Source organism: Rousettus aegyptiacus, unplaced genomic scaffold (assembly GCF_014176215.1).
Source record: "Rousettus aegyptiacus isolate mRouAeg1 unplaced genomic scaffold, mRouAeg1.p scaffold_m13_p_7, whole genome shotgun sequence".
Lineage (NCBI taxonomy): Eukaryota > Metazoa > Chordata > Mammalia > Chiroptera > Pteropodidae > Rousettus > Rousettus aegyptiacus.
In genome coordinates this window covers 74,880,438-74,900,126 of record NW_023416310.1, presented here as the reverse complement: position 1 = coordinate 74,900,126, position 19,689 = coordinate 74,880,438, and the positions used below count along the sequence as shown (strand labels likewise).

Sequence of the window (19,689 nt, the reverse complement as noted above, 5' to 3'; positions counted from 1 at the left end):
CATACATGTGCATGTAAAAAATACATGCATTTCTTATGCTTAAAATGTGACAATATCATTAAAATTACAAAAGAATAAAGATCTGTTAAAAGACTATAACAACCTAGTACTTCAGAAATTTGTATAAAATAACCTTGGAACACAACAGTGAATGGGAATTAGTTAGATGCACAAAAAGCAAAAAAAAAAATTTTAAACCACTTAACTAGTATCACCTACAATACCGTCTCAAAACTCGGTTTGATGATGGTAATCATGCCTGCCAAAATCTGACAACATACGTTAACAACTTCACATTTCACCTATCCCCTCCACAAGCTTCTTGCCAGTCCTCCAGAAGGGCACGTTTTGTCATATTTCCATACAATTTCCTCTGCATACAGAATGTCCAACTGCCTCCTCTTCATCTACTATCTTTCAAGATCAACTTCTTACGCCACCTCTTCAGTGAAGCTTTCTGACTCTGCTCTACATTACTCCTTGAATTTCTATACTATTTTTTTTTTCATTGTTATAGAGACTTTTTAAACTATTACTACTTAAATGTATGATTCCTCTATTAGACCACAAACTACTTGATATCACAGAGCAGACCTTACTTACCTCTCTACTTCTAGTTAGCTTCAAGTGCCGGCAGGCAGAAATAACAGAGGCTGGCTATTTTTAAAAGTTTCAGAAGAACCATCTTAACTCACCTAAAAAATAAAGTGTTTGCCCGGAGTTGAAAGTGATAGTTTATCATGAAGCAGATTTGTAACTTAAATGATCTGGAAACTATATGAACCAACAAACACAAAGAAGCAGGCTGACCTTGCTTATACCTACAAGCCAATTACAATGAATGCGAAAAATTATCTGAAGAGTTTCCTGTGAGAGTAAGAACTTAATCAGAGAAGCTCAAAAGTCACTATTAGTCTTCAGCAAACATATATCAAGATCCCACAGTCAAGTAAAATGCATTCAGATGACTTTTACAGTTTTTCTTAGATATCTAACTTCCACAGAAATTTCATTTCTGAAAACAAGAGCTATAATGGAAACTTCTAAAAGTTCTATTGCAAACATGCAAAAATAAGGCATTACAACACCCACTGTATACTCAGCAATATTTAACCTCTCAGCTCAATATATGGATGGAATATATTAAGAAACAAACTTGATTTTTGCTGACTGCAAGTCAAAGTAGCTGATGCAAAACAAACACATGCTGATTGTTCTTGGCCAACACACATGCATCTTTCAGCACATACGTGTTAGTAAAGTCTCAGCCTACGGTCCCTGAACCACCAGTCACTCAAGAGGAGCTTGCTGGTCAAGCCTAGTACTGCCAAATAAGCAGGTACAGAAAGCTGGGGAGGGTTGGTGAGGGGTGGCGGGAGGAATCAGGTGCAATGGTCCACCAAATGAAGATAAACCATTCAGGTGGTCTGCAGTAAAGAAAAATGAGAGAATCACTAAATCAGCAAACTGATCATCATGCCCAATTATAATGATCATGGTGCTCACCAAATCAACCTAATGCTTTTTTCTTGCAAGAGATGACTGTGTTTTTGTCAAAAGCCAGGAGAGAGATAACTAATCATTAATGTAAAGGCAAAAGTTCCTTATTAGTGATTAATGTTCAATAATCATTCTCATTAGAAGACTGACCTGGGTATAGTACTAACGAAGTGCTACCAAAGTTTTGCATTTATAGTAAGAAGATCAAATAGATTTAGAAACAAAATCTATTAAGATTTCTCCATAAGAGACATGTTATGGATTAGGGCTATCAAAAATTAGAACAATAAAGATTCCTATCATTTTTAATGGCTTAAAGCTTTCCATTGTATACAGCATCAGCAACTGATTCCTAAATAAAACCAGAGATGAAAAACATCCCATTTACTACAGGCAGACTCCTCTTTAAAGATGCCTTTCCAACATAAATTCCAAGATAATCTTGACTGGGAAAAAACTTCCAACCCTTATGTTGAAAATATAAAACACAAGAAAATATGTAAATGTTTATATGTAAACATACTACATTATACAGAAAATATATCAATACAAATATCTCTATAAATATAGGAAATATGAGTGCTAGTTTTTTTTGGTAGAAAATGGAAAACAGAGTGAGACTAGCTCAATGAAGGCAGCTAACTAGGCAGGAGCTACAACATCCCATGTCAATTTTTAATGTAAACTCAAGAGCTTAAATATCTTTCTAAAGAGGATTCAGCTTTCCCCATATCCCAGTATTTTCCAGCTCTAGCTCCCCTGACCTAAATTCAGTTCTCATATCTACCAGACCTACCCACCCAGAGTATCACTGAATTTCCAACCTATACCCACTTGCTGCCAATTTTCCTTTTGGTCCGCTCCCCACAGCTCCACCCCTAGTAAAATCAGCCACCCTGTTTTACAGCAAGTAAATGGCTATTTCACAAATGTCTCTCTCCGATTGGTATGCAACTGCATGCATCCCTCTCATAAAGCCCCAGAGCTCACCAATCCAGAAATTCTGAAAGATTGTTTACTTCCCCTGTCGCACTGATAAAAGGAGACTAAATCTTCAGTCCTTCTCCTGGTCAATTCTGCTTCATTTTTTATTATAGGCACAGGCCTAAGAGTAGAAACATAAGAAAACTCAATGAAGAACCAAGTTAGATGATGTATAAAATACATGGACACTGAAGATACATAAGGAAGACATGCGCACGATAGCCTCGATGAAGAAAGTAACTGACGTCTTGTAGAGAATGTATTTCTTTGAAGTACACCAATGTCAATGAAAAGGGCTGCTGGTATATTCTGGAGTTGGATGCCCAAGACTTCTATCTTGTGTTAGGATGTAACAAACCACAGCTAGAATTTCTGCTAATACCACATGATAATGAAAAGTTAACAAACCAAATTATTACCTGAAATCGTACGGATGGTCTGTTCAAATACAAGCACATCTATTAGTTTCACAGGCGGACCTGTTTTCTTATGTTTGCCAATAATTCAACAAACTTCAGCATACCAGATACCTACTATGGTCAGGCCTTGAGAGGTGATTTCTCATTTCTCCACTTTTTGTGAAATTTTCATCAATCAATTCTAAGTATCTTCCTTTTCTTTTCACCTGGTCATTCACTTTTACACCTTCAATCAAGCTCCTCCAGCTGACTCCAAAATCCACATTCACAATCCTGACCATCTAGGTGTTCCATATCTGAACTTCTGCACCATCTTAAATAATGTTTCACTTTTAAAATTCTTCTGTCAAATAATCCTTAACATCCTGAAAGGTGAACTACGGCTTTTCCTAGATAGCACATTCTCAGTCCTCAAAACCTGCCAAGCTCCCTTAATATTCCTGGTCACCTAGGTTCACAAGGGATCATTTTTTTTTCCTACATCCCTACATCCAATAAATCACCAACTCATGCCATTTTTTCCCCTAATGGATTCCTCACACTAGTCTCTATATATAGCCCCACTGTAAACAATCCTATACCAGGGCTTCTGAAACTAAGATGCTTAGAAATCATTGGGGTGTCTTGTTAAAATGCAGAATAGGATTCAGGAGGGGGCCGGCCTGAGATTCTGCATTCCTAACATGCTCCCAGGAGATGCTAATGCTGCTGGTTGAAGGACTATACCTCATACCTTTGAGCAGCTGAAATATTTCGTTTTCCTTTACACCCTCAGCACTTGCACAATTTATCCTATGGTATTTTTATACATTTATACCGTGTTTTATAATTGTTTCATATGTGCATATTCTATTAGGCTTTCCTAAAAAAAGACTGTGACATACTCAAGAAATAGGATCATGATTCCTTTTTTCATTTTTTATTTTTTGGAACAAAAGCAACCAACAGAACATTGGGCACATTGTGGATATTCAATACTTGTTGATTGTAAAATGCTTCCCTGGAAAATACAACAATCATCTCTTAAGTTTAAGTGGGTTTATGAATCGCCTCTGTCAACTTTTTAAGAACCATTTCACTGCTAATCAACCTTTTCACCACATTAGACAGAGGAAATAAACTTAAAGCAGCTTTCTATTCAGAGTTAAGAAAGCAAATGTTATTTATAAGATTTGTGAATTATTGGTTAGAGATTTTTTTTTCTCCATCAGTGAAGGATGAAATATATAGTTAGAACTGAAACTAGAAGCACAACAAAAGAAAAAATAAATTGGAGTTCATTAAAATTAAAAACTTCTGTGCATCAAAGGACACCATCAAGGAAACCTGCAAATGGGAGAAAATATCTGCAAATCATATTTCTGATAGGGTTTAATATACAGAATAAAGAACTACAACTCAATAAATAAAAACAATTTAAAAATAGGCAAAGAACTTAGAAATTTCTCCAAAAAAGATATATGAATGTCCAAAAAGCACACTGAAAGATGTTCAATATCACTAGTCATTAGAGAAGTACAAACCAAAACTGCAATGGGATACCACTTTACAACCACTAGAATGGGTATAATTTAAAAAATGGGAAATAAAAATGTTGCTGAAGATGTGAAGAAAATGGAACCCTTGTACATTTCTGGTAGGAATGTAAAATGGTGCAGCCATCCTGGGAAAGTCTGGCAGTTCCTCCAACATGTAAACACAGAACTAGCATATGACCTAGCAGTTCCACGCCTAGGTATATTTCCAAAAGAAAACAGACTCAAATAGCTATTTGTACACCAAAGGTCATAGCTGCATTATTCACGATAGCCAAGAAGTGGAAACAACCCAAATGTCCATCAACAGATGAATAAACCAAATGTGGTATATACATACAATGGAACAGTATTCATCCATAAAAAGGATGAAGTACTGATACTTGCAACGGGATGAACCTGGAAGATATGGTAAATGAAATACACCACAAACAAAAAGATAAATGTAACATGAGTCAACTTACACGAAATCTCTAGAACAGGCAAATAGAAAAAACATAAATTAGAGGTTACCGTGGGGTGGAAGGAGGATAGATATTAATTATTGGATTCAGAGTTTCTGTTTAGAGTAATGAAAATTGTTGGAAATACATAGTGGTGCTGGTTTCACATTGTCGATATAATTAATGCCACTGAAGTGTGTATTTAAAAATGGTCAAAATATATTTTACATGTATTTTACTACAATTAAAAACTGAAACTAGAAAAAAAGAAACTGTTATAGCCTTGAGTTCAAGTTCTGATTGCCATTTTATGCCATGCCATGTTAAGCAATTTATTTAATTTCTCCTGGCTTCAACCCATCTATAAAACAGAGATATTATCCACCTCCCAGAGTTGTTGAATATGAAATTAGAGAGCACAATCACTTAGCACAGTACCTGTTACATAATGAATACTGGTTGGCTGTTATTCAGAAACCATTGTTACTCATCAAGTAGGTGTCTGTAAGGCTGCAAGGTGTCTGATAAATGGATATCCTAGAGAATGCCATGACATTCTCAAGATGTTCTGAAATTTAAAAATGAATGTCCAGCATTCAGTTGCTTCATGTAAACCTGGAAACTTGTCACCACTAGGGTCAGTCCCCTGGGGAATATCACTGAGCATATGGAATAAAAGACAAACCCAGAAAATGAGAAATTGCTTTGTACATCACTTGGTCATTAAAGAGGTGAACAAAATAAAGAGTTGGCTGTCTTCAACTAATTTCATTATTTTACCCTACATATTTCTTATTTAAACACACACACACACACACACACACACACACACACACACACACACAGACTTCATTCCTTAGCAAATGCCATGGGTTAAAGCCTGTCTAGAGGTCCTAAGTGCCAAACCAAGCATCACGATGTCATCATAAGGCAGAGAACCACACAGAACATGCTATCTAAAAATGTCAGAACTGGAAATCCCAGGAGTATGGAATCTTGGAGACAACTGTGAAATAATCTATTTCTATAATATACCTGCCCTGACTAAAATTAGGCATTAAAAAATAGTAAAAGCAGCTGAAATTCAAAAACTGAATTCTAGGCAAGGTATTCTAGAGAAAGATACAACAAACGATAACAAAACAACAGATAACACAAATCTTACAATGTGAATTAAATCATTTCCACATTTTAGTCTTTTGCAAAAATTTCCCAAAACTCTTCAAAGTAGTAATTCATCTGGTAACTAAGTTTTTCGATATATACACAAGTATGTGCCATTCTAAAATGGTGATGCTTGCACAACATTGTGAATGTAATTGAATGTCATGAAAAGCATCAGAAAGACTGTATTTTATTCCATGTTGATAAAAAAAATTTTCATAACCCAGTATGTCCAGATTAAAGCTACTAACCACCATTGTATATTTGAAATGCAAAGGATCTGTGCCAACACCCTTAGGAAAAATAGTCTTCCCCTTCCCAACAAAAACCTATTGTAATAAGCAAGAACTACTTAAAATGTTAACCTGAAACACTCACCTGGGCTAATTCCTTTAAACCATAATTAACTCTTAACTATCATGATGGTAATGGAAAATAAAGCTTCCAAAATTATATTCCAGAAATAATCCTTTTATCCCACACAGCTCCTTCCTCCACCCCAGTGACATCAAGGCCGTGTCTTCACTCCAGAAAAAAATAAAGAGGTTTGGTGGTTGATGTTCCTTTTTCCTAAACTTTAATTTAGAAACGTATAATGCAACTGAAGGTCCAGAGAACTCAGTTCTCAAGAAACTGATACTGTAGCTATCTAACTAGATGCCACTAGTAATAAATTACCAAAAGCTAAGATTTCATGCTTTCAAAAGCCCATGCTAATAATGCCTGGCTGGTCACAAGTCACACTACCAAAAGACTTAAATTGGCTCAAGTTCATTACCAAGAAGAGAAAAATGTTTATTAGAATTTTAAAATGTGTGAAATTTAATTAAAACACTACCTACAACAAATATTAATATACTTGAGTACCATTAATGATCACCTAAATGACAGGGAGAATCACCATGAGCCCCTATTTGACCTTGACCCAAGGCTGTTTGAAATCACACCCTTTTTATCTTCCTGCTTTGTTGTCACTCATATACCACCAAGTAATGTTAGGACTTAAAATGCACTATACAGTTGAGGTTCCATGGACGATTTTTTTCAAGAAACACTTCACTGAGCTCTCAAACTATCTGCTCAGGATTCTGTCATTCAGGATACCCACAGATTATAATGAAGTGGCAAGGTCAAACATCATGTAATTCACGAAATCCATCAGTCAAAAGTTAGGTAGGTGTACATGGTTTATAGAAGGAGCTGAAGTGACAGGACAAGCAATAACTCAGTATACTAAGGAAAAATTGTAAATCCTTTAATCCCCAAACGAGTTAGTTGAAGAATTCACAAATAAGCCCCACATTTTGAGATAGAAGGTTGCAACAAAACATTGTCATCTTTGCTATGCCTAGAAGCTGTTTAACTAAAATTCTAAGCTGCACATGAGGTATAGAATTAATCGGGCAAAGGTCATTTAAGGTGGAATTAATTTTATTATGCTCTATACTACATCACCTACTGAATTAAAATACTTTCCCCCAGCAAACTTCTATTTATAATTAAGTGCGTTCCGTGTTAGAAAACTTTTAAAGAACTGATACTAGTGGGAAGTTGGACTCATATATTTATACTTTTATCCTACATATTTTCCTTTACGTAAGACAGATAGGAATCTGACAAGCCCACCCCGACAGCAAGCTGGCCCAACACCCGCACGTTGCAGCGAGGAGCCACGTTCTACTCCGGCAGGCCGTTTCCCCACCCCTCGTTAAAATAACGCCTGTGGCCACTTGAGACTTCCCCGACCGAGCTCCAGAAACTTGCAGGTTTAAATGGCCAAACTGGAACCAACCAGGGCAGCTGTCATCTGAAACTCGGGAAAGCTGAGCCCAGCCAACTCTGCTGAACAAGGAAGGGTGCGGAGAGATGTGGCGGGGCCCGACGGAGGGAATGCATTAGGCTCCCCTCCCCAACCCCCCGTCAATTCGCTATTCTGCAGCCCCAGCGCCGCCATCCTGTTCCTGAATAATTAAACGGGCTGGAGAGGGAGCGAGGTGGCCAGAGAGGCAGTTTCTGCACCGAGTTTCGCGAGCAGGGGCGGCGGGGTCAGGAGGCGGAGGGCTACACGCCCGATGCGCGGAGGACTTTTCTCGGGGGCCGGGAGACACGGGCACGACCCCCCGGCCGGCGGGGCGGCCGGAAGCGGGGCGGCCGGAAGCGGGGCGGGGGGAGTGACGTGGGGAGGGGATGACAAAGGGGCGCGGGGGCTCCGGCCGCGCTCCCCGCGGGCCCGCGGGGGCCGGGACAGGTGGCCGGGCCTGGCCAAGAACAATGGGGGGCCGAGGCTGCCCCCTGGCGCTCACCTACCTCCGGTGCCCTCCGAGTTCTCGTTGAGGCTGCCCGAGGAGTCGTGCTGGGCGCCCACACACCCGCCCATGGGGGCCCCCGGCGCCTCGTCCGCCACCTCCGGGCGCTCGTCCGGGCCCGCCGCCGCCTCAGCCTCCTCCGGCTCCGCCGAGCTCCGGACAGGCGCGCCGCTCCGCTCGCCCGCCGCGGCCCAGCCTCCGCCCCCCTCGCCGCTCCACCCACCGCCTTGGCTCGGCCCCTTCCTCCGCGCCCACTTCTACCTCAGCCCCCGGGCCGCCCGCCCCGCAGGCCTGGCCCGCGCGCCGCCCTCGCCTCCGGCTCGGCCCCGCCAGGCCCGGGCTGGCCCATCCCGGGTGGGCCGCAGCGCCCGCCTCGCCCGCTCACAGCCCTGCGCGCCCGCGTCCCGGCGAGCCCCGCGCCCGCGCCGCCCGTCCGCCAGGTCCCATCGGCCCCCGCCCCGCGGCGCCGCCCTCCGCACCCGCCGCCCGGGCTCCGCCGGGCCCGCCCGGAACCGCCGGGGGGCGGGGCCGCGGGAGGCCGCGCGCTGATTGGCTGCGGCAGAGGCTGCGAGCGGAGGGGGAGGGGCGGGGGAGCGGAGTGGGGCGAGGGAAGGTGAGGGGCGCTGGGAACCCGAGCGACCGAGGCGAAAGGAAGGATCGGTCCGGGGGAAGAGGCAGGGGAAGGAGGCGCGGAGGCGGGAGAGGGGAAGATGCGAAGAAGAAAGGAAAGAGTAGAAGAGCGAGCGAGCGAGCGAGCAGGAAGGGAAGAACAAAAGTGAGAACGAAGTGGAGAAGGGCGCTGTCGAGTTTCTGGCTCCCTCTAGGGTGGGAGGGGGGCACAGAGAAGTAGTAATGGAAGACTCGCCGGCGGGGACCAGGAGTTCCCAAGTAACTGGAGAAAGGGTCCTGGCCTAAGGTTGAGGTCCCAGCACCTTTTGGATTTGTGGAGGGTTCAGTGGATTGGTACCCACTTGCCTGCCCCACCTCCGTGCCCCCTAAAATCACTGTACCCCATTATTAGACATAGAGGCGGTCATTGTGGTTGCAAGCTGAACTCGGATTACCAAGGCGGGGCATCCCATGTGGGGAGAGATAAGCGCTGACCGTAGTTCAAGGGGCGTGGGTTTGTTCCATTTTCACGAGATTGATTATTCAGACAGAATGCGACTTCCCCTCCCTTTAGGTATCTTACATTGTCTTCAGAACATCGGGAAGTGTAAATAAATAAAATAACCAGCTTTTTCTAAACTAGAATTTGGTACATTGACCACGCCCGACATTCTTGGCGGCCGCTATCCCCATCTAAGCCAAATTATTAATGGTCCCTTCAGAATTGTGCTTTTTGCTATGACGCCTTAAAATTTTTATCATCCTGCTTGGACCTTGCTAAAGCTTATTTCTGCCTAAGAGCTGTTTTAACTATCCGCTCCATTTTTTATATCAGACTTTCTTTTTTTAACATCCTGGGTCAGTTTTTGCTTAGCATTAAAAAAAAAAAAATCTTTTTTAAGTGAAATACCTAAGAAAGACTCTCTGAGGCTCAGAATTTGCATTTAAATATATTTTCATACACTGCTGGTGGGAGTGTAAATTGGTTCAATCTTTTTGCAAAGCAATTTGGCAACGAGGTTCAAGAGCCTTTAAAAATGTTAACACACTTTGACTTAGGATTATTTCACATGTGGGAATCAAACTCAGAAAATTCCAAACTGCAGGGATTTGGTCCTTGTATTATTTCTTTGATAATCAGATAAATATGAGGGCTCAACAAACAAAACCCTATACTTAAAGCACAGAAATGTCTTGTGAGAAACAGAAGTCTGCTATGTTAAATTTATCCTGATGAATTGGTGTTGTCCTGGGTAGCAGTGAACATTCAAAAGAGCTTGGATATAGACATTTTTCTGAGTTTGCAGAGGTTGCTCTGAGATTCAGGCAGTGTCACAGAGCCTTCTAGCTGATCGTTCTCAGCTGAGTATTCACGTAGGCAGACAGACATCACTTCCCTGAAGGAAAGAAGGTGCATGCTGAATATCTTCAAAGGGATTGCTTTGTCCTGAATTTTGCTGTAGAAATTGCTGAAACCAAGACTTCCACGATGTCTATTAAACAGATGGTAGGCACCCAAGTGATGAGTGCTTTCTGATGAGCACTGTGGAGTTGGCGCTAAGAAGAGAGAGCAATCTCACTGAGAGATTCTCGGCTTTGGGTGTTCTCCATCCTGCCTTTATCTTAGAGCAGAGAGAGACAAGTTTCTGGGAGACGGAGTAATGGGGACAGTGAAGGGCTCCAGCTCTATCAATTTCTTAGGTTGGATTCTGACCTCCATTCTGTTCTAGCCATATGACCTTAAATTTCTATATAGCTCAGTTTCTCATCTGTAAAATTAGGCGGTAACAATGCTCCAAACTCTGCGGGGGGTCTTTATGTCCACCTTCACCTATCTAAACTTACTGCATGCGGCCTAACCCACTGAAGGCCTTCTGTGGAAAAGTGCCTTCTTGGTGTGTGGGGGTGTGTGCGCTGTTCTATTTTTACATCTTTATTAAGATTTAATTTGTATACATTTCACCAATTTACAGTGTACAATGGTTCTTAGTATATTCACAATAAATTTCAGAACATTTTCATTGCCCTGAAAAGAAACCCCATTCCTATTAACAGTCACTCTCCCCATTTCCTCCCAACCCCCATCCCCAGCCCTACTCTGTTTTTTGTCTCTATAGATCTGCCCATTCTGGACACTTTATTTAAAAAGAATCCTGTGTGGTCTTTTATGACTGGCTTCTTTCACATAGCATAACGTTTTCAAGGTTCATCCATGTTGTAGCACGTATGAGTCCTTCCTTCATCCCTTTTTTTTTCCTTCATCCCTTTTATGGTTGAATAATATTCCACTTTGTGGCTACACCACATTTGGTTTATCCATTTATCAGTTGATGGACATTCCAGTTGTTTTCACTTTTTGACTATTATGAATAAAGCTGTTACAAACATTCACGTACAAGGTTTTGTGTGGATGTATGTTTTGGGTATATACCTAAGAGTAGAACTGCTTGGTCATATGGTACCTCTGTGTTTAACTCTCTGAGGAACTGGCACACTGTTTTCCAAAATTGCTGCACTATTTTATATTCCCACTAACTACAAATAAGGGAATAAAAAATCATGCATCCATTTTAAATATATAGAGTGTCTTGTTGTGGTTTTGACTTGCATGTCCTAATGACTAATAATGTTGAATGTCTTTTCCTGTGCTTATTGACCGGACTGACATCTGTTTTTGGATATACGTCTACTTAAATCCTTTGCCTATTTTTAAACAGGATTTTTTTTCATACTAAGTTGTAAGGGTTCTTAATATACTCTGATTACAAGTCCCTTAGAAAGTACATGATTTGCAATTTTTTTTTCTATTCTGGTTTGTCTTCTAACTTTCTTGACAGTACCCTTTGAAGCATGAAAGTTTTTAATTTTGATAAAGTCCATTTACCTATTTTTCCTTGAGTCACTTGTGCTTTGGGGCTCATATCTAAGAAATCATTGTTTAATCCAAAGTCACAAAGATGTATACCTGTTTTCCTTTAAAAGTTTAATAGTTTTTGCTCTGACTTTTATGTCTTTAATCCACTTTGAATTAATTTTTTTACATGGTGTGAGGTAGGGATCCAACCTCACATTCTTTTGCATGTAGATTTCCAGTATTCCAGCATTTGTTGAAAAGACTAGTCTTTCCCCACATTGAATTGTCTCGGCACCCTTGCTGAAAATCAATTAGCTATAAATGTTAGAGTTTATTTCTGGGGTTCTATTCCACTGGTCTTTATGTCTCTCCTTATGCCAGAACCACACTGTCCTGATTTCTGTAGTTTTATAGTAAGTTTTGAAGTCAGGAAGTACGAGTCCCCAACTTTGTTCTCCTTTTCAAGATTATTTTGGCTATCTGGGTCCCTTACATTCCCATATGAATTTTATCAGCTTGCCCATTTCTGAAAAAAAAAAAAAAAAACAGCTGGAATTTTGGAATTTTGACGAGAAATGTGTTGAGTCATCTACTGGGAGTTGCAGATTAATCTGGTAAGTATTGCAGTCTTAATATTAAACCTTCCAATCAGGAACATGGATGTCTTTCCATTTATTTATGTCTCAAATTCCTTTAAATAATATTTTGTAGTTTTCTGTGTATGAGACTTGACACTTTTGTTAAATTGATTCATAAGTATTTTATTCTTTTCCATGCTATTATAAATAGCAGAACTTGCCATTTATAACTAGATTCGTTGCTTCTTTTTCAGATTGTTCATTACAAGTGTATAGAAATAAATTGATTTTTGTATATTGATCAGGTATTCTGTAACCTTGCTGAACTCACTTATTAGCTCCAATAGTTTTTGCTTCGTGTATTTTGGGGCTTTGTTGTTAGGTGTTATGTATTTATAATTGTTATATCTCCAATACCTTCTTCGCTTAGCTAATTATCCAGGCAGAATTAGCAAGGGAGAGGGGAAGAAGAATCCGGAAAGAGGGAAAAGAGAAGGGAGAATCAAGTCCAGGAACTATTAAACTCTAGATTTTAGTCACTTGGGGAGCCTGTTAAAATCAGTTTCCCAGAGATTCTAATTCACTGGGGCTGGAGGGAGTCCAGGAACCAGCATTTTTAACTACCACGTCAGGCATTTCCTGGTGCGATCTGAGCCACAGATGGAACACAGGTCCTTGACAAAACTCAATTCTCCACACTCTCTATCCATCTGTTTTCACCTTAGTCTTTTCCTCATGCACTAATGGCACCATAGTTCATCGAATTGCTCAAGTCCCAAACCTAAAAGTTATTGGTAATTTCTCCATCTTCTTCACTTCTCACACCCAATCCATTATCAAGTCTTCTTTATGCTATCCATTAAATATATTGAGCCTCTCCACTTTTTCTCAGTCTCTACTGCCACCACCATCTCTCACCTTGGTGATTGTAATACCTTCCTAACTAGCCTTCCTGCATCTTTTCCTGCCTCCTCCTACAATACATTCACCAGCCAGCAACCAGCACGACTTTAAAAATTTAATATACTACACTGCACACACTTAAAGTATACCTTTATAAAGCTGACATATGTATACACCTGCGAAACTATCACCACCATCAAGATAACAAATGTATCCATCATCCCAAAAAGTTTTCTCATGCCGCTTCTTCATCTCTACTGTACCACTTCAGTCACCTGTCCCCAGACAACCACTGATCTGTTTTATGTCACTGTAGATTACTTTGTATTTTCTAAAAATTTCTGTAAATGAAACCATACAGTATGTACTCTTTTTGGAATGGCTTCTTTCACTCAGCATAATTATTTTGAGATTCATTTGTATTACAGGGTTTATTCTTTTTAATTACTGAGACATTTTCCATTGTATGGATACACCAATTTGTCCAATCACTTGTTGAACACATGTGGTGTTCCAGGTTTTCATGCCTACAAGGAAAGTTGCTATGAACATTTATTTATGTACAAGTCTATGTATGGGCACATGCCTCTCTTTCTCCTGGGTAGCATACATGCCTAGTAAATGGATGAATCCTATGGTAGTGTTTTTTTTTGTTTGTTTGTTTTTTAAGAAACTGCCAAACTATTTTCCGAAGTGGTCTTAACATTTACATTCCCACCAGTATTGTAGGAAAACTCCAGTTCCTCTACTTCCTCACCAACATTTGGTTTGAGTTAGTTTTTAACATTAGCCATTCTAATAGGTGTGTTTGGAATCTCATTGTAGTTTGAATTTTTGTTTCCCTAATGATTGATGATGTTGAACTTTTTTTCGTGTGCTTATTTGCCATTCGTATCTCTTCTCTGGTGAAGTACATGTTCAAATCTTTTGCCCATTTGTAAACTGGGTTGTTTGCTTTATTATTGAGTTTGGAGAGTTGTTTATATTTTCTGAATACAACTCTTTGATATGATTTCCAAATACTGACTCTCAGTCTTTCCCTTGTCTTTTTATTCTCTTAATAGTGTCTTTCAAAAAGGCAGAATATAAAAGTTTTGATGCGGTCCAATTTGTTAGTATGTTCTTTTACGGATAATGTATTTGATGTCATATATAAGAAATCTGCCAGATCTAAAGTCAGAAAGGCTTTTGTCTATGTTTTCTTCTCAGAGATCTATCGTTTTGGGTTTTAAAGATAGGTGTATTACCCGTTTGGGGTTAATTTTTGTATATGGTGTGAGCTATGGATCAAAGTTTGTTTTTTGTGTTTATGTTTTCCAATATAGATATCCATTTGGTCAGCAACATTTGTAGAAAGACTATCTCTTCTCCACTCAACTGCTTTTTTATCTTTGCAAAGCAAAAAAAAAAGAGTTGTCCATATATGTGTGGGCCTATTTCTGGACTCTTTACCCTATTTCATTGATCAATTTGTATTTCTTGATGCCAACACCACATTATTTTTGATTATTGTAACTTTATAATAAGTCTTGAAATCAGGTTGTATTAATCCTCCAACTTTGTCCTTCCTTTTCAAAGTAGTTTTGAAAACTAGATTCTTTGCATTTGTATGTGAATTCTAGAATTATCTTTTCAATTTCTACCAAAAAAAAAAAAAAACCTGCTGGGAGTTTGATTGAGATTACACTGAATCTATAGATAAATTTGAGAAAATTGTCATATTAACAATATTGAATCTTCCAACCCATGAACACAGTATATCTCTATTTACAGCTTTACTTTCTCTCAGTAATGCTTTCTAGTTTTAAGTACACAGGTCTTACATATATCTTTAATCAAATGCATCTCTAAGGACTTCATTTTTCGATGCTATTGAAAATAGTAGTTTTTGTAATTCCAATTACTGCTTATTTGTTGCTAGCACATAGAAATACAATTGATTTTTGTGTGTTGATCTTATATCCTATAACCTTGCTAAATAGTTTATTAGTTCTAGTAGCTCTTTTAGAGATTCCATTGAATTTTCTAAATAGATCATTTGTCTGTGAATAAAGAGAATTTTACATATTATTTATTAAAATAAAGAGAATTATTATTATTACTACTACTATACTTATCTTATTGAGTATTAGTGGTATCTCATTGTGGTGTTCATTTACATTTCCCTAATGACTAATAACTTTGAGCATGTGCATGTTGGCCCTTTGTATATTTTTGGAGAAGTGTCTCTTCAAGACCTTTGCCCATTTTTTAATTGGCTTTTTTGTTGTTGTGTTGTTAGAGTTAGCTGTAGCTCTTTATAGATGCCATTTATTAGACTGAAAAATTTCCTTTCCATTCCTAGTTTACTGAAAGTTTTTTTTTTTTTTTTTTACTTAAAAATGGATTTGGATTTTGTCAGTGCTTTTTTGCATCTACTGAGATGGTCATATGGTTTTTCCTTTTTGGTTTGTTATTATGATGAATCACACTAATTTTCAAATATTAAACCAAACTTGAATTCCTTGAATAAACCTGACTTGATCATGACATTTGTCCTTTTTAATATACTGTTGGATTCAATTTGCTCAAATTCTATTTAGTATCTTTGCATCTACATTTACGAGAGCTATTTTCTATAGTTCTTTTTTCTCTTTAAAGTTCTTTTGGTATCTGATATTTCAATTTTATAGAAGGGAAAAGGGAACTCTAAAGAATAGAGGACATTGGCTAAAAAGAAGCCATGCCTCTATGGCTAAGATAGTCCACTTAAGGAAGAGGACCTCCTAGGGTTAAGAGCCAGATCTTATCAAAGAGGACAAGGCCCTGGCTTGCTGAATAGTACAGAAGTGTTGTGACACATCACTGAAGTTGCTGGAAATCTGTCCTGTAGGAAAGCTGTTTATAAGAGGTATCTCACCAGAGTGACTCTGCTATGAAACTACCCGAGGGGGAATGGCTGGGAAACGGCTGCTTGGTAGGTGTTGTTGGCTCTTGTGTGTTGCAGGTGCTGGGCCTTGGAGGAGCTGCTGCCACTGCAGGAGCCTGGTGCTGCAGCAGCCATGCGTCCTGAAGGTGCTGCACGACAGGAGCTGTCTGTGCTGCAGGAACTAGGCAATGCACACATCCCAGGAGCCTGGCCCTGGAGAAGCTACCCAATGCTGTGGGAACCTACAGAGTGAGAGAATGGCAATTCCTCCCGCAATGTCTCTCCAGTGCCCTCTACTGTCAAAGCTAAACATTGTGCCAACTGGCAAAGGCACAATATTTAAAGGGCCCATATCCATTTTCTCAGAGCAGGCAATGAAGAGTGGGTTTAGATCTGAAGAAACTGTTGGAATTGGAAAATCACCACTTTTCAACTATGATAGTTGTTATGGACTAAATGTTTGTGTCCCCCACCATCCCAAATTCATATGGTAAAGCCCTAATGTGATAGTGTTTGGAGGTGCTGCTGTTGGGAGGTAATTATGTCATGAGAGTGGAGCCCCCATGATAGGATGAGTGTCCTCACAGGAAGAGAGCTAGCTCTGTCTCTCTGTCATGTGAGGATACAAAGAGAAAAGGGCTCTCACCAGAACCTGCCCATGCTAGCACCCTGATCTCAGGCCTCCAGTCTCCAGCAGTGTGAGAAATAAATGTTTCTTGTTTGAACCACCCAGTCTGTGGTATCAGCCTGATCTGACTAAGACAGTAGTAAAGATTGGTTAAGGCACAAATCATTAATGTATGGTAAATACATGAAGGAAATTTTGATTAAGAGCTGGGTATTTGCATTGTCTTAAAATATCACCCCACAAATTGCTCATCTGTTGCAAGCAGAAAATAGTAATAATGCAGAAGAAAACATGCACAATACCTTGACCAAATGATCGGAAGGACATCATGCGACTCCCAACAGGATTCCTTGAGAATAACAATGTCACTTCTGTAAGACTCTGACTGGAGATGTACAGCCTGAATGGAATCATGAGGAATTGTCAAACAAATACAAATGGAGAACATGTGATAATAAAAAGAAGAGAAAGGCTGTATGTTGTAAAAAATGTCAAAGAAAGCTGAGAAGCTGTTCCATACTGCAGGAGACCAAAGAAATACAATCCTATAAAGGATATAATTGGTCAATTAATAAAATTGGAATAGGAATGGTGGAGTGGATAAAAATATTGTCAATGTGAAATTTCCTGCAGTTAATAACTGCTACGATTATGAAAGAGAATGTTTTCATTCTTAAGTAAAACACACTGATGGATTTAGGGGTAAAAAGATATGATGTATGTAACTTACTCTCAAATGTTTCAGAAAAAAACTACATATAAGAAGGGAAAGTGATAAAGCAAATTGGGCAAAATGTTAACAAGTAAATCCAAATACAGATGTTCTTTGGATTATTCTTGCAACTTTTCTACATGTTTGAAAATTATTTCCAAATAATTTATGGCTTCCCATGTGTCTTCAGGTCAGCTAGGGCTAGCTAATACCCATTGGGGTCAAGTAGACTTTGCTCCAGACTGAAGGTTGAGTGAAGGTTTGTCTCCTGTGCCTCTTGCTCTCCTTGGAGCAATATGCCTAAACAGGGTATATTCTCTTCATGGCTAAGGCAGAGGTGCAAGAAGGCATAGCCCACTTCACAAACACAGACTGAGGGCTCTGCTTCCATCACATCTTGTAACCTGACTCAGTCCATATGGTTCCAATGGAGACTGCTTCATCCCCTACTCCAGGGTGGTCCTGAGACCCAGACTTGAGCCAGTCAATGTATTCCAAACCTGTGATGGGTTTAGGATAGGCATGTAACCCAATCTTGTCTTGGCCAATAAGAGTCAGAGGAAGGACTTTTCCTTTTTTTTTTTTTTTTTTTACAACTGTTTAAAGAAAATCTTTTTCTGAAAATGAATTTGGGAGGAAAGAAATTTCGAGCCCCCGTAAAGGGAAAAATTGAGACCACTTTCCAATAGGAGAGACTCCAAAAGGGAAATCAACAAAGAGGAAAATACAGCTGAGAAAGAGGAAAAACCATGCCCTGAAAATTATCTAAACTGGATCTAGCGATACCCAAATCTGTTCCTTGAAATTTTCAGTTCCATAAGTCAGTACATTATAATTTTAATCTCTGTAAGCCCATTTGGGTTGGGTTTCTCTTGCTTGAGAGTAGGAACCTGGTTTATTTATCTTTGCCTCCCAAGCACCTATAGGACAATGGTTGGCACTCTTGTGAAGAGCCGTGTGCCCAGTTAAAGGCCTTAGACTTTATCTTGGGAAGGTAAGTAGTAACGGTAGGGCTTTAAGCAGCAAAGATACGTTTGTGTATCAAAGCTACAGGTGGGTGCTGCTGTTGCTTTCAAAAGCAAGAAGTGGTGAACGTAATACCCTTGCCTCATGGCCCACCCAGCCGAAATTACATACCTTCTGACGACAGGAAGGTGAAGCTGGAACTGTTATATGCTCTCTCTACAGATATGTGAGGGATAGGGCTTCTGCTTGGTAGTTGACCAAACGTTTCCCCATCATGGCCTCCAGCTGTACTGAAGAGCGTTCCGGGCGTCCACGAGGCAAGACTGCCCAATAGAAAAGAATTCCTTTTCCACAATATGGCCGCAAAGGTCCCGAGGCCAATTCTCATTGGCTTGGCTTGGGTCATGTGCCCATTACTGAGCCAATTGGAGCGAGGAGTCTGGGCTGCCCTGATTGGCTGGGTGTGGGTCATGTGCTTGTTGTTGCCACCAATGAGTGAAGCCTGCCTCATCTAAATCACATGGCTTGAGAGCAGGTTCCCCCAAGCATTATTAGATTCAGAAAGTGGTTCCCCCAAGGAAATGAGGGCAATACTACCTGGAGAAAGGAAAATACATTATAGCCAGCAAAAACTCACAGTGTCTACTATACACAAACATTTGATAATTTGTGTAATTCTACCAATAACAACAATAATAATGATAGCTACCAACAACTGAGTATTTACAATTGCTGGCACCGGTCTAATTATATGTATTCATTTAACCCTTACACCAACTCCGTGAGGCAGGTGCTATCACTATCCTCACTCTTAAAGGAGAATTCAGTTCTGTCTAAAGTCAAGTTAATTGCCATGCTACATTGTCTCACATTGAGAAAACATAAGTCAGATGCATACTAGAGTATTTGATTTTTTCCTTCCCCTCCCACCACCCTACAGATTGGGCATTCTCACAGCAAACACTGAGTAGTAAAACGACTCCCTGAGTCTTCCCCACATACTCAGAAGGCAGAGAAAAGTAACAGGAGATCCCTTCCCAGTGGAGTCTCAGTCTGGCTGGGAGACAGATACATAAACACAGGATGACCATGTAATGTGCCAAGTGTTATAGCAACCTTCTCTATAAAGAATTCTTCCTTTTATTTCCTTCCACACAAAGGGTTTTACAAATCATGCTAT

At 39.9% G+C, this 19,689-nt stretch overlaps 1 protein-coding gene across 2 annotated transcripts in view; it reads right to left on the bottom strand.

Moving 5' to 3' along the window:
- Positions 1–18,807, bottom strand: part of UBTD2 (ubiquitin domain containing 2) — a 46,017-nt gene extending 27,210 nt beyond the window's left edge. Inside the window, exons 1-2 of one of the 2 annotated variants that reach the window (XM_016145096.2) lie at positions 18,681–18,807; positions 17,134–17,231 (exon numbers count right to left, since the gene is read on the bottom strand). In XM_016145096.2, coding sequence (XP_016000582.1) covers positions 17,134–17,161 — 28 coding nt within the window. In that variant the 5' untranslated portion in view covers positions 17,162–17,231; positions 18,681–18,807. Of the gene's footprint in view, positions 1–8,352; positions 8,759–17,133; positions 17,232–18,680 lie in introns of those variants that run through there. The other variant, XM_016145095.2, reaches the window with a different exon arrangement.
- Between the last annotated feature and the right edge of the window lie 882 nt (positions 18,808–19,689).